General features: G+C 42.5%; 1 protein-coding gene across 1 annotated transcript; it reads right to left on the bottom strand.

Moving 5' to 3' along the window:
• Positions 1-1,078: 1,078 nt before the first annotated feature.
• LOC311109086 (metalloreductase STEAP2-like) lies at positions 1,079-9,896 on the bottom strand (the record flags this gene model as incomplete). Its single annotated transcript, XM_084151891.1, has 5 exons — positions 1,079-1,363; positions 1,698-1,862; positions 6,741-7,268; positions 9,146-9,304; positions 9,507-9,896. The coding sequence occupies 5 exons, from the start codon at positions 9,894-9,896 to the stop codon at positions 1,079-1,081; spliced, it is 1,527 nt and encodes a 508-aa protein (XP_084008017.1).
• Positions 9,897-14,928: the final 5,032 nt, after the last annotated feature.

The raw sequence follows: 14,928 nt of genomic DNA, 5'->3' as shown, positions 1-14,928 counted from the left end.
GAATGCCAAGTGTGCAAAGCTGTCATCAAGGCAAAGGGTAGCTACTTTGAAGAATCTCAAATATAAAATATATATTGATTTGTTTAACACTTTTTTGGTTACTACATGATTCCATATGTGTTATTTCATAGTTTTGATGTCTTCACTATTATTCTACAATGTAGAAAATAGTAAAAATAAAGAAAAACCCTTGAATGATTAGGTGTGTCCAAACTTGACTGTGTATCATACAGTACTGCATTATCAATACACATATATGTGAAACTTGTTCCACAATTACATTACTTCAATTGACAACAAATGGCTTGATTCAACAATAACCTGCTAAATAATTTCTATTGACTGTGTAAAAAAATACCTTGGGTTTTTTTGGCACATTTTTCAGTCTGTTGAAGACAATGACACATATCACCTTAAGATGTCTTTCTCAAGTGTCTGATTCTCATTTAACATTCTTACATTGATTTCACATACAATACTATTTTTTACATATATCATAATTCCTAAATGTATATACCTAAATGGTACAGTATGTTCATAAAGCTTTGGCTGAACATAATTCCATGATGACTATTATAATTCTACAACAAGGAAATTGGCAATTTGCAGACAATACCCAGACAACAGAGTCACAGAACCACATTGGGCCCTTTGCAGCACTGACCAAACCACAGAACCAAGCGCGTATAGCATATAGGCTAATTATCTTGGATAGATATTGTCTGGAGAGTTGGAAATGCTACAGTATGGTTGGTCACGGCAGCGTGTCTTCACAGCGTCACTGAGGAGCAAAGACGTATGTCTGGTCGGTCATTGGCAGGGCAGTGGTAGCTAGCTAGAGCACTGGCAGAGCATTGGCAGAATATTGATAGCTAGATAGGCTATGCTGCAGTCTGGCCCAGTCTGGTTGTGTGGCCCAACCAACCCAGGGCTCCAATTTCCCCTCTGAGGATCAATAAAGTGAATTCATTCATTTATCCATCCATCCAGTCATACGTTCACCTGTCCATCTACCCATCCATGTATCTATCTAGCTATCCATCCATCCACCCATCCATCCACCCCTCCACCCAATCATTCACATGATAGTGACCCTCTCTGGTGAGACGTGTGCTGCTGCCCCAACAGGGTCCTGGCGGTACTGGCTGCTCTCAGCTCCCCGTTTGATCCTGTGGAGCCTCCGTCCCACACAGGGGATCAGCAGGAACACCTTCCCCAGGATGACACACATGGGCAGGGCCAGGGCCACCACGAAGTTAGGAGGCAGGTAGAAACGGTAAGCATCCTCCTCAAAGGCCCGCTTCCAGCCAAACAGCAGAGCATGGAACGTAGCGATGAGCAGAGCGATGTAGCCCAGCGTCGACTAGGGGAGAGAGAGAGAGAGAGAGAGAGAGAGAGAGAGAGAGAGAGAGAGAGAGAGAGAGAGAGAGAGAGAGAGAGAAAGAAGAGAGAGAGAAACAGTAAGAACATGATTACAAACAACATGAAGAAGACTACTCAGAAAACAAACTGTTTGACCCAGAGTTGACAGCTTGTTATTATTTCTTAGTCAGTATTATTGATCAGAGGCCTTTCCATAAGAATGTTCATCATCCTCGGCATCACCATCATCCCGTCACCATCTTCATCGTCATAATCTTCCTCCTCATCCTCATCATCACCATCATTATCATCATCAAAAGTGTCTGTCTGAGTACCTGAATAAAGCTGAACTCCCTCCAGTTGAGAGCGCTGTTGACAGAAGGAATGGAGGTGACGGCCAGGAGAGAAAGGAGTCCCAGGCTCATGATACCAAAGGACAGGTACATCTCTACTCTCCACACCTCCTCCTCATTCCACGAGTTCTCCACGTTAGCATGGACCTGCAGAGAGGAGAACACAAACACACATGCATGCAGTACACACATATATCAATACAAAAAAGACACACAAGCATAGTGTATTCACAAATAAACACCCATTTAACATGAAATAAACGGTCACTCCCGCCCTCAGCAACCACACGCACGCACACACACACATACATGCACACCTGAGCAGAAAATTACACAGACATAACTCATAAATCACAAAGGTTAAATATCATCCCCCCAAAAATGCCACTGCCTGATTTATCTAAATTAGGAAGACCTAGTTTTCAGTCTAAATTTGGCAGTGTTAATTGATTAACAAAAGCCTCTACAGTACCTACAGTCCACTGGCTGAGTCAGTTGTGTGTGTGTATAAATAAAATAGAACAGCATGCGGCACATCAAGAAATATCAATACAACTGCAGGAGCACCTCAGAGGCCATATGGGGCTAACAGGCCTGAAATAGAGGACAGGCTGACAGGGTGGGTGACCTGGATTCACACACACACACACACACACACACACACACACACACACACACACACACACACACACACACACAGCTAGAGGTGTGTTTGAGAAGCAACACACAGCGAGAGATGTGCTTGAGAGCGCAGCTGATGCTGTGGCCTGGATCGACAGACACACAGACACACACACACACATCTAGAAGGGTTTCTGTGTGTGAGAGTGAAGGATGCTGGGAGGGGGTTCAGTAAGAGACAGATGAAGGTCAGAGGAGGACGTGAATGAAGAAACTGAGGTTAAACTGGTGGAGATGCAGATATACCACCCTACAGTACGCCACACAGATCAGTGGATAAATGTTGCAGGTACATTTTGGAAATGTTACATATACTGCAATATGTAATGAAAGAATGGCGGCGGAGGAGATGGCTGCCGTTTTACGGGCTCCTAACCAATTGTGCTATTGTGGGTGTTTTTTCGCATTATTTGTAACTTATTTTGTACATAATGTTTCTGCCACCATCTCTTATGATCGAAAAGAGTTTCTGGATATCAGGACAGCGATTACTCACCTCGTACTGGACAAAGATTTTTTCTTTAACGAGTCGGACACAAAGGATTTTCTTCAGACACCCGACAAGGCCCAAATCCCCGTCATTCGGGATATCGGGGACGTAGGTCGGGGTGCCTTGTAAGGATCCGACGGCGAGTGGGTAATCTGCCTCTACCATCAGTCCTATTAGCCAACGTACAATCATTGGATAACAAAATAGACAAACTACGATCACGGATATCCTACCAACGGGACATTCAAAACTGTAATATCTTATGTTTCACAAAGTCGTGGCTACATTGATATACGCTGCATCGGCAAGATAGAACACCTGCCTCCGGTAAGACAAGGGGTGGCGGTCTGTGTATATTTGTAAACAACAGCTGGTGCACGAAATCTAATATTAAGGAAGTCGCAAGGTTTTGCTCGCCTGAGGTAGAGTATCTCATGATAAGCTGTAGACCACACTATTTACCAAGAGAGTTTTCATCTATATTTTTCGCAGCTGTCTATTTACCACCACAAACCGATGCTGGCGCTAAGACCTCACTTAACGAGCTGTATAGGGCCATAAGCAAAAAGGAAAACGCTCATTCAGATGCAGCGCTCCTAGTGGCCGGGGACTTTAATGCAGGGAAACTTAAATCCGTTTTATCTAATTTCTACCAGCATGTTAAATGTGCAACCAGAGGGAAAAAAAACTCTAGACCACCTTTACTCCACACACAGAGACACGTACAAAGCTCTCCCTCGCCCTCCATTTGGCAAATCTGACCATAACTCTATCCTCCTGATTCCTGCTTACAAACAAAAACTAAGATGACGCAGATGCTAAGCTACGGGACTGTTTTGCTAGCACAGACTGGAATATGTTCCGGGATTCTTCCGATGGCATTGAGGAGTACACCACATCAGTTAAGTGCATCGATGACGTCATCTCCACAGTGACCGTACGTACATACCCCAACCAGAAGCCATGGATTACGGGCAATATCCGCACTGAGTTTAAGGGTAGAGCTGCCAATTTCAAGGAGCGGGACTCTAACCCGGACACTTATAAGAAATCCCGCTATGCCCTCCGACAAACCATCATCAGGCAAAGCGTCAATACAGGACTAAGATTGAATCGTACTACACCAGCTCCGACGCTCGTCGGATGTGTCAGGGCTTGCAAACTATTATAGACTACAAAGGGAAGCACAGCCGCAAGCTGCCCAGTGACACAAGCCTACCAGACGAGCTAAATTACTTCTATGCTCGCTTCAAGGCAAGCAACATGTTTCTAGCAGACCACCATAGTCCCTGTGCCCAAGAACACTAAGGTAACCTGCCTAAATGACTACCGAACCGTAATACTCACGTCTGTAGCCATGACGTGCTTTGAAAGGCTGGTCATAGCTCACATTAACACCATTATCCCAGAAACCCTAGACCCACTCCAATTTGCATACCGCCCCAACAGATCCACAGATTATGCAATCGCTATTGCACTCCACACTGCCCTTTCTCACCTGGAAAAAAGGAACACCTATGTGAGAATGCTATTCATTGACTATATCTCAGCGTTCAACACCATAGTGCCCTCAAAGCTCATCACTAAGCTAAGGACCCTGGGACTAAACACCTCCTTCTGCAACTGGATCCTGGACTTCCTGACGGCCGCCCCCAGGTGGTAAGGGTAGGTAACAACACATCTGCCACGCTGATCCTCAACACGGGGGCCCCTCAGGGGTGCGTGCTCAGTCCCCTCCTGTACTCCCTGTTCACCCATGACTGCATGGCCAGGCACGACTCCAACACCATCATTAAGTTTGCCGACGACACAACAGTGGTAGGCCTGATCACCGACAACGATGAGACAGCCTATAGGGAGGAGGTCAGAGATCTGGCCGTGTGGTGCCAGGATAACAACCTCTCCCTCAACGTGATCAAGACAAAGGAGATGATTGTGGACTACAGGAAAAAGAAGAGGACCGAGCACGCCCCCATTCTCATTGACGGGGCTGTAGTGGAGCAGGTTGAGAGCTTCAAGTTCCTTGGTGTCCACATCACCAACAAACAATCATGGTCCAAACACACCAAGACAGTCGTGAAGAGGGCACGACAAAGCCTATTCCTCCTCAGGAGACTGAAAGGATTTGGCATGGGTCCTCAGATCATCAAAAAGTTATACAGCTGCACCATCGAGAGCATCCTGACTGGTTGCATCACTGCCTGGTATGGCAACTGCTCGGCCTCCGACCACAAGGCACCTGCCATCCAGGACCTCTATACCAGGTGGTGTCAGAGGAAGGCCCTAAAAATTATCAAAGACTCCAGCCACCCTAGTCATAGACTGTTCTCTCTGTTACCGCACGGCAAGCTGTACCGGAGCACCAAGTCTAGGTCCAAAAGGCTTCTTAACAGCTTCTACCCCCAAGCGATAAGATTCCTGAACAGCTAATAAAGTGGCTACCCGGACTATTTGCATTGTTCCCCCCCCCCCTTTTACGCTGCTGCTACTCTCTGTTTATTATGTATGGATAGTCACTTTAACTCTACCTACCATCTACTCTCCCGAGTGGCGCAGTGGTCTAAGGCGCTAGCTGTGCCACTAGAGATCCTGGTTCGAATCCAGGCTCTGTCGTAGCCAGCCGCGACCGGGAGACCCATGGGGCGGCGCACAATTGGTCCAGGGTAGGGGAGGGAATGGCCGGCAGGGATGTAGAGCATGGCGTTTGCAACGCCAGGGTTGTGGGTTCGATTACCACGGGGGGCCAGTATGAAAAAAAAAAGATAATGTAAGTCGCTCTGGATAAGAGCATCTGCTAAATGACTAAAATGTAAATGTACATATTACCTGAATTACCTCGATTAACCTGTGCCCCCGCACATTGACTCTGTACCGGTACCCCCTATATATAGCCTTGCTGTTTTAATACTACTCTTTAATTATTTGTTAGTTTTAGTTTTTAGTTACCAATTTTTTACTTAACGCTTTTTTTCTTTAAACTGCATTGTTGGTTAAGGGCTTGTAAGTAAGCGTTTCACTGTAAGGTCTACACCTGTTGTATTCGGCGCATGTGGCAAATAAATGTTGATTTGATTTGATTTTATGTATGTTGTTCACAATACCCAATTTGAATGAGAACATAGCTTATAGGTTCATTTATATGAACACCATCAGGAAAAGATGCATTACAATTAGTTTGTGAAGAAGAAGTTGTGTACTATATGGCAACCGAATGATCTACAGTATGTGCATGTTGTTTGTCCCTCTGTGCTCTTCCCAGTGCAGCTAGCTGGCTGGCTGTCGTAAGTGTTGTTTATGGCCATGCCTCAGGAGCCACAGCACAAATAGATGAGTCACTCTGAGGCCAAACATCCAATCACTTCAATGTAGGTCACTCTCAAGACTAGAATTATAGAGGAGAATATAACTGCATAACAGTTACAGTGTTGCTGCACTGTTGCTGATTCACAATTCCAAAGTGAACTTAAATCTGATAAAACATCTACAGACCTCTATTACATAAACAACAGCATTTATGAAGGGAGTCTTTGACTTGACACAAACACATACAGTATATATATATATTTATACTCCGGACTCTGACATTGCGTATCCTAATATTTATATATTTCTTAATTCTATTATTTTACTTTTAGATTTGTGTGTATTGTTGTGTATTGTTAGATATTACTGCACTGTTGGAGCTAGGAACACAAGCATTTCACTACACCCGCAATAACATCTGCTAAATATGTGTATGCGACCAATAAGATTTGATTTGATTTGATACACACACACCCTCCCTCTCCCCTTCCCCCCTCCCTTTCTCTCTCTCTCCCTTCCTCCCTCCCTCCCTTCCTCTGTCCATCACCCACCTGTTGGTAGGCCATGTTGAGGAGCAGGTATCTCTCTGATCTCCTCATGGGTAGACAGAGGCTGTAGAGAACGTGGACACAGCCTAGGAAGAAGCTCAGCAGCCCCAGCTGTTTCCTGCTCTGTAGCCAGCCCTCCAGCCAGTGAGGGAACCTCCTGTACTTAGTCCTATAGTACAGCTGGTGGACCGCGGCTAGCTGGCCCGCCAGGTAGACTAGAGCGAGTAGTGTTATGGCCACCGTGGGCAGAGTCCTATTCACCATCTCTATAGGGATCTTATAGAAGTCACTCTGTTTGCTCTTCACATACGGGTGGATGATGTCCCGGACGAATGAATAGGCGAAGAAGAAGATGGAGAGAGCCACAGTGGCTAGCACGGGGCCTTTCCAGTCAGGGAAGAGGCGCAGGGGCATGTTCTCAATCTCTCTGGAGGAGGAGAGGGCTCCCATGTCCACTGGGGTGAAGTTGAGCTGTCTGGTCAGCTCCATGATCTGCTGTCTGCCCTCCACAGAGTTACTGCAGATGTACACCTAGAGGAATGGGTAATCAAACAATAATAAATCAAGGTAGTCAATCAGTCAGTCAATCAATCTATGTTGACACGGTCAATGTGCAATGTATGTATTGTGAATGTGATGTTGTAATGTGTAGAGTACTTATTTTTTAAACAGCCTCGATGAAGTCTTATCTTATCAATCAAACACTCCTTTATAAAGGCTTTTTTTACACTGCCATAGGCATGAAATAACAAATAATTGGCAGACATAATAATGTAAAAGGAAAACATGGATGTGGTTGATTCTATCCCTTGTGACTGACACAAACACAATCTGATTCCCTGGTTCATAATATCGAGCTTGTTTTTTCATTGTCCCAATTGTGTTAATAGAATTTACTGTGTGTGTGTGTGTGACCAGAATGGTTTTATTTGAAGAAGGCTGGCAGCGTAAAACGTTCTTCTCAGCTGTAGTGTCTCACTATAATCCTTGCATAATATTTGGAGGAATTAGTCCCCCAGGCAAGCACAGACCGGACTGTTAATGCTTTAACCAGCTCAGTAGTTTGCCTTACACTCCTTCTAGTGAGATATCATAGGAATAAAGATGAGGGTGCAGTGACTTTATCCTGAGATGCGATATGTCATAATCATGTTCCCCGCATATGACATCATCATGCCGTAGGGGGTGGGTCTGTATTGAGGAGAATGTCAGTGCACCTCTTTGAAAGGTCAGTCAATCAGATTGTGTCAACAACAATGGTTTGTAACAACTGACATTGAACAACTGAGAATGATGCAGAGGGAGGGAGTTGCTGCCCAAAAGAGCACAACAAACGAGTGTTAGGACAATGGATGCTTAGAGGTTATTTTATGGATGCTTGAGGCTATCAGCAGCCATTCAGCTGATCCTGTTGCAGTCTGATGCTGCAACAGGAGTCTGTTGAAAAAGAAAAGGAGAGTCACACTCTAGGGGCTCAGATGCAATAATTTAATAAACTAATAGCCAACGTTTTGACAGACAAGCTATCTTCATCAGGGTATAATGACAAACACTGCGGGTCACTAGTTTATATAGTGTCAAAGGACACACACAGGTGTCTGTAATCATGGCTGGGTGTAGCCAGATATCATTGGTTAATTCACAGATAAACAGAATATACAAAAAACATGTATAGATAGCATACGATCATAGATTCAACTTGGCTACATAGGCCCACAAACATTTACAATGAATAGCAAAATCACAATAATCACAAGAATGGCTTCAAATCAAAGTCTACGTTGAGACCGAAGGGAGCAAGGGTCTTTAAATTAAAGATCCAGGCAGCCTCTCGTTTTAACAATAAGTTGTCGAGGTCAGAGTCTGATGCTGCCATTTAATTTCTCTGTAGACATTTTGTTGCCTAACATGGTTCCAGATCTGTTTGTGATGTCTTGCCAGTTCGGCACCACAGCAGAAACAGATCTGGAACCATGCTAGACGAACAGGTCAACATCTATACTGCCTTGGCTGCCAACACTGTTATTTCAGCAGATTCAGCTCTGGGACTCACTTTAATAGACTGAGTGGTTTGTTACCTGCAACAAGTCTGTATCAGGGGAGACATTCTATTTATGTTAAAAGACTCATTTAGTCATGTCGCTTTGCGTGGTTTATGCAATACAATATTTTTAAGTAAAAAACGAATGACTAACTGTGCAATGAGTTAAACAGTGGGACCGGGTTTAAGAGTGTTTGATCCTGAATTAATTCTGAATAAGTAAATCCTGAAATAAACCTTGGTGTGTCCCAAATGGCACCCTATTCCCTAAATAGTTTACTACTTTTGAGCAGAGCCCTTTGTGACGCAGGGTGCCATTTGGGACACAGGGAGCCATTTGGGACACAGTCCTCTTCTTCCATCTTACCTGCCTGCTGGCATCTTTGGGTCCAGACTGCATAGCCCAGGCTGATATGACATTAAAGCCCTTCACCACTGTAGAGTCTGGGAGCAGGGAGGCCAGGTACTCAGCGTTGGACTCAGGGTACTGGTTCACACGGCGGTTGTTGCTCACGTCCACCAGAACCTTAGAAGAAGAAGAAGAAGAAGAAGAAGAAGAATGGAAAACTTATGTAAATGTGATATTTCCGTTCTTTTTTTTTTTTATACATTTGTAAAAATGTCTAAAAACCTGTTTTTGCTTTGTCATTATGGAGCACTGTGTGTAGATTGATGAGGAAAAAAACAACTCAATCCCCCAACACACACACACACACACACATACACACCTTCCCTGCCAGCAGATGTTTGAGGTCCCAGAGAACAGAATAATGCTCCCTGCGGATAGCGAGGAAAACCACTGCAGCTTTACCCACAGCGTCTTCATGGTGGGTCACATCAACAACATGAGGGAAGAACTCAGCGGCCCGTTTGGGTTGGCGGCTCCCCACCACCACGTGGAAGCCACAGCGGAGCAGACGGATGGTCAGGCACTTGGAGAAGTCTCCTGAGCCCAGGATGGCCACAACAGGCTTGGGGAGGGGGCCGTGGGGAGGAGGGTCCCTGGGGCCGTTCTTCATCACCCCGTTGGGGAGGAACAGGGAGGGGGTGGTGGGGTGGGCTGTGTGGGTGTAAGCCGGGCTGCTGCAGCCACTGCCCAGCATGGAGATGGTGTCCATCCTCAGGCTCCAGACCTCTCCTGTCCTCTAGGAGGACGTCTCAGGTTCTAGGATGGTGGAATATGGTTAGTTAGTTATGTACAGTACTTGATTTGAGCATAAAGACAGATGGTGTCTGGCTATAACTTTACATTATAAGAATAAAAATACACTGAACATTCACACTGTAGTACATTGCCTCCAAATGTGTGAACTGCGGTTTGCTTGCTCTCTGACCAGAACAGAGTAAGTACCCTTGGTAACATCTATCCACCCAGCTGCCTGGTTCCCTAGCCTATTTTTCAAGAAGGCATTCCTCCTTTTTACTTGGCAGGATGCAGCAACAGCTTGTTAGGCCAAGCACAGTCACACTGGAGACATTCATTGCAGAGCTTTATTAGTTTGGGATGCTGATTGCTCCTTTGGTGGTCTGGATGTTTTAATACTGGGAACACATTATGATGATGCAAAGCTGGGGGACCTTCATTGGTTTATATTAAATGATCTAACTGCCTGCAATTTGTAGAATAAATCAAATCGATTAGATAAATCAGGGTGGAATCTAATATATGTGGGTGATGTACTGTATGTCAAACCAGCCAAAAAATATGTCTAATTCATATTCAAATAATATTAACCTACTAGATTACCTACTACAACATGATAGTAAATTAGTATAGTAGGCTATAGGTTGCTATCAGGTTATAAAAATATGTCACCAATGTAATCTTATCACCTAGAGATCATATTATTTAAATTATCTAACCTATGACATATTTTGAGAAATACAGTATAATCTGCACATTCAATATTTTTGAAGGGCACTGGCATGTCACAATATGTCCTTTGGTGACTTTGAAATATCTTCGCGTAAAATGCGCGATTTAACCTGTAGAGCTATTATCACAAACAATTTACAATATGCTACAAATAATTCATTGTAAACCATGCATTCCTAATGTTGAAGCGAATGTTCTAGGAGAGAAAAATAATCCCGCCAATCGAGGTTTAGACATTATGACTCATCTCATCCAGAATACAGATTGCTGCTAGTGCAGACTAACCAGGCTCCACATCGCAGAGGAATTATTTAGCTTCAGACTCCATTATACAATGTAATACATTATTACGCTCTACAAATATACCATACTATAGCTCACTGGTGTATGTACATAGGCTGCGTGTCAAGTGTGTGTAAATGTGTGCGTCAATCGCAAGGTTACAGCCATACCTTTCATGGAGGTGGTAAGGACACAACTGCACGAATAACACGCATCCAGCCAGCTGATCGCCACAGGTCTGTCTGTCGGTCTCCCCTCCCTCTCTCTGGGAGGTGGATCTGGCTGTGGCTGTGCTTCGGCTCTGCAGCGCTGTCATGCATACAGACACGGAGCGGATGCCTCTCTCGCAGGCAGAGCACGTTCCAGCGACGAGCATCATACCACGCATAAAGGGGAGGTAGCGCAGCGCACTAATGCAACGCAGGTAGAGCTGTAACTGAAGTTTACACTATGTCCTCAAAACGAGGTGTCTTCTTCAGTTAGGGACACAGGTCATATATCCTTTTAGGATTTCAGTATTGGAGTAGTATCATTCATTTGCAAAAGCTAAATCCCATGTGAGGTTGAATCTTGATGAGAAAAAAAAAGTACTAGTTGAGCATCCTCAGATTAAACAGTTTCATACAAAAACGGGCCAAGTACTCGTTAGAATAGGATAAAGTAATGTTTTTCAACATTACTCACGTTTTTATACATTAGAAATGATCAAGAATACATAAGCATATGTGATGGTGAAATTACAGATGAGGAACTTCTGGATGCAATTAAAGACTTTAAATCCGGGAAAACTCCAGGGTTGGATGGCATACCAGTCGAGGTATACCAAACCTTTTTTTATATACTAAGAGGACCGTTATTAGCATGTTTTAACCACTCCTATGTAAATGGTAGATTATCTGACACTCAAGAAGAAGGTCTGATCTCATTATTACTGAAACAGGATACAAGTGGAAAATATAAAGATCCAGTCCATTAAAAAAATTGGAGGCCCCTTACACTTCAGTGTTGTGATGCAAAAATTCTAGCAAAATATATAGCGCATAGAATTAAAAAGGTATTGTCGGATATTATTCATTCTAATCAGACAGGTTTTTTACATGGAAGATACATTGGAGATAATATAAGGCAAGTATTGGAAACAATAGAACACTATGGAAAATATGGGAAACCAGGCCTGCTATTCATAGCAGACTTCGAAAAGGCATTTGATAAAGTACGACTGGGGTTTATATATAAATGCCTGGAGCATTTCAATTTTGGAGAATCTCTTATAAAATGGGTCAAAATCATGTATAGTAACCCTAGGTGTAAAATAGTAAATAATGGCTATTTCTCAGAAAGTTTTAAACTGTCAAGAGGAGTGAAACAAGGTTGTCCACTATCGGCATATCTATTTATTGTGGCCATTGAGATGTTAGCTATTAAAATCAGATCCAATAATAATATCAGAGGATTAGAAATCCAGGGCTTAAAAACAAAGGTGTCATTGTACGCTGATGATTCATGTTTTATTTTAAATCCACAACTAGAATCCCTCCACAGCCTCATAGAGGATCTAGGTACATTCTCTAACCTCTCTGGATTACAACCAAATTATGACAAATGTACTATATTATGTATTGGATCACTAAAAAATACAATTTTTATATTACCATGTAGTTTACCAATAAAATGGTCTGATGGTGATGTGGATATACTCGGAATACATATCCCAAAGGAAATAAATGATCTCACTTCAATAAATTTTAATAGAAAGTTAGCAAAAATAGATAAGATCTTGCTACCATGGAAAGGTAAATACCTGTCAATTTGTGGAAAAATCACCCTGATTAACTCTTTAGTATTATCCCAGTTTACCTATTTGCTTATGGTCTTGCCTACGCCTAGCGAACAGTTTTTTAAATTATATGAGAAAAAAATATTCAATTTTATTTGGAACAGCAAGCCAGACAAAATTAAAAGGGCCTATTTATATAATGAATATGAATTCGGAGGACTGAAATTATTAAATATTAAAGCATTAGACCTATCACTAAAAGCTTCAGTCAAACAAAAGTTATACTTAAATCCGAACTGGTTCTCAAGCAAATTAGTAAGATTGTCTCAACCAATGTTCAAGAATGGCCTTTTTCCCTTTATTCAGATTACAACCACTCATTTTCAGTTATTTGAAAAGGAAATAATCTCCCAAATATCACTATTTCTAAAACAAGCCATAGAAAGTTGGTTGCAATTTCAATTTAATCCTCCAGAAACTACAGAACAAATAATGCAACAAATATTGTGGTTAAATTCAAATATACTAATTGAAAAAAAACTTTATTTTTTGACAGAATGTTTAAAAAAGGTATAATCTTCGTAAATGATATCATCGGTAGGACTGGTGTAGTTATGTCGCACATGCAGCTAACAAAAACATACGGAAATGTCTGCTCTACCCAAAATTACAACCAAATAATTGCAGCCTTACCGCAAAAGTGGAAAGTGGAAGGGGGAACTTGTCTGTCGGCCTTGCATTAAAGAACATAATTGGTTAAGGAAAACTGTGATAAATAAAAAAGTATATCAGTTTCACTTAAGGACCAAAGGATTGACAGCCGTCCCATATAGATTGCAAAATAGTTGGGAAGAGACTTTTTGACATACCGATCCCATGGCATAGTGTTTATGAACTGACACGCAAAACGACACCGGATTAAAACATTTGAATCTTGCAATTTAAATTATTATATAAAATTATTGCTACCAATAGAATGTTATTAATATGGGGGATACAATCTTCCCAGCTCTGCAGATTTTGCTGTGAAGAGACAGAATAATTAGATCATTTGTTTTGGTTCTGTCCATTTGTAGCTTGTTTTTGGACACAGGTCCAGGAATGGCTAAAGGATTGCAATATTTACCTGGAGCTAACCTTGCAGATAGCATTACTGGGTAATCTGAAAAGTCATAGTCAATCGATCAATAATATAATAATACTTTGAGCAAAATTGTTTATTATTAATTCACAATCTGTAGAAGCAATGAGAATAGAAAGGTTCAGAACTTTTGTAAAACATCACAGTACGGTTGAAATATATATGGCAAATAGAAATCCTATATGGATGGTGTCAAGAGATAGATGAGAGGTATTGAATGGAGTTGAAGGATGGGACTAATAACAAATAACAACAAATAATAACAAGATAACTAATAATGTAAGCATACTGTGTCCATAATAAGTATATAGGTTGTATGTTGGGAGCTTTTGGGAAAGAGCACAGTTAGAAAGATATGGCATATACAGTGGGGAGAACAAGTATTTGATACACTGCAGATTTTGCAGGTTTTCCTACTTACAAAGCATGTAGAGGTCTGTAATTTTTATCATAGGTACACTTCAACTGTGAGAGACGGACTCTAAAACAAAAATCCAGAAAATCACATTGTATGATTTTTAAGTAATTAATTTGCATTTTATTGCATGACATAAGTATTTGATATGTCAGAAAAGCAGAACTTAATATTTGGTACAGAAACCTTTGTTTACAATTACAGAGATCATACGTTTCCTGTAGGTCTTGACCAGGTTTGCACACAGTGCAGCAGGGATTTTGGCCCACTCCTCCATACAGACCTTCTCCAGATCCTTCAGGTTTCGGGGCTGTCGCTGGGCAATACAGACTTTCAGCTCCCTCCAAAGATTTTCTATTGGGTTCAGGTCTGGAGACTGGCTAGGCCACTCCAGGACCTTGAGATGCTTGAGCCACTCCTTAGTTGCCCTGGCTGTGTGTTTCGGGTCGTTGTCATGCTGGAAGACCCAGCCACGACCCATCTTCAATGCGCTTACTGAGGGAAGGAGGTTGTTGGCCAAGATCTCGCGATACATGGCCCCATCCATCCTCCCCTCAATACGGTGCAGTCGTCCTGTCCCCTTTGCAGAAAAGCATCCCCAAAGAATGATGTTTCCACCTCCATGCTTCACGGTTGGGATGGTGTTCTTGGGGTTGTAC

The sequence above is a fragment of the Coregonus lavaretus genome (genome assembly GCF_964263955.1).
Source record: "Coregonus lavaretus genome assembly, chromosome: 34".
In the NCBI taxonomy this organism is placed as follows: domain Eukaryota; kingdom Metazoa; phylum Chordata; class Actinopteri; order Salmoniformes; family Salmonidae; genus Coregonus; species Coregonus lavaretus.
The sequence above is the reverse complement of the archived record's forward strand: the minus strand, read 5'-3'. Positions and strand labels throughout refer to the sequence as shown.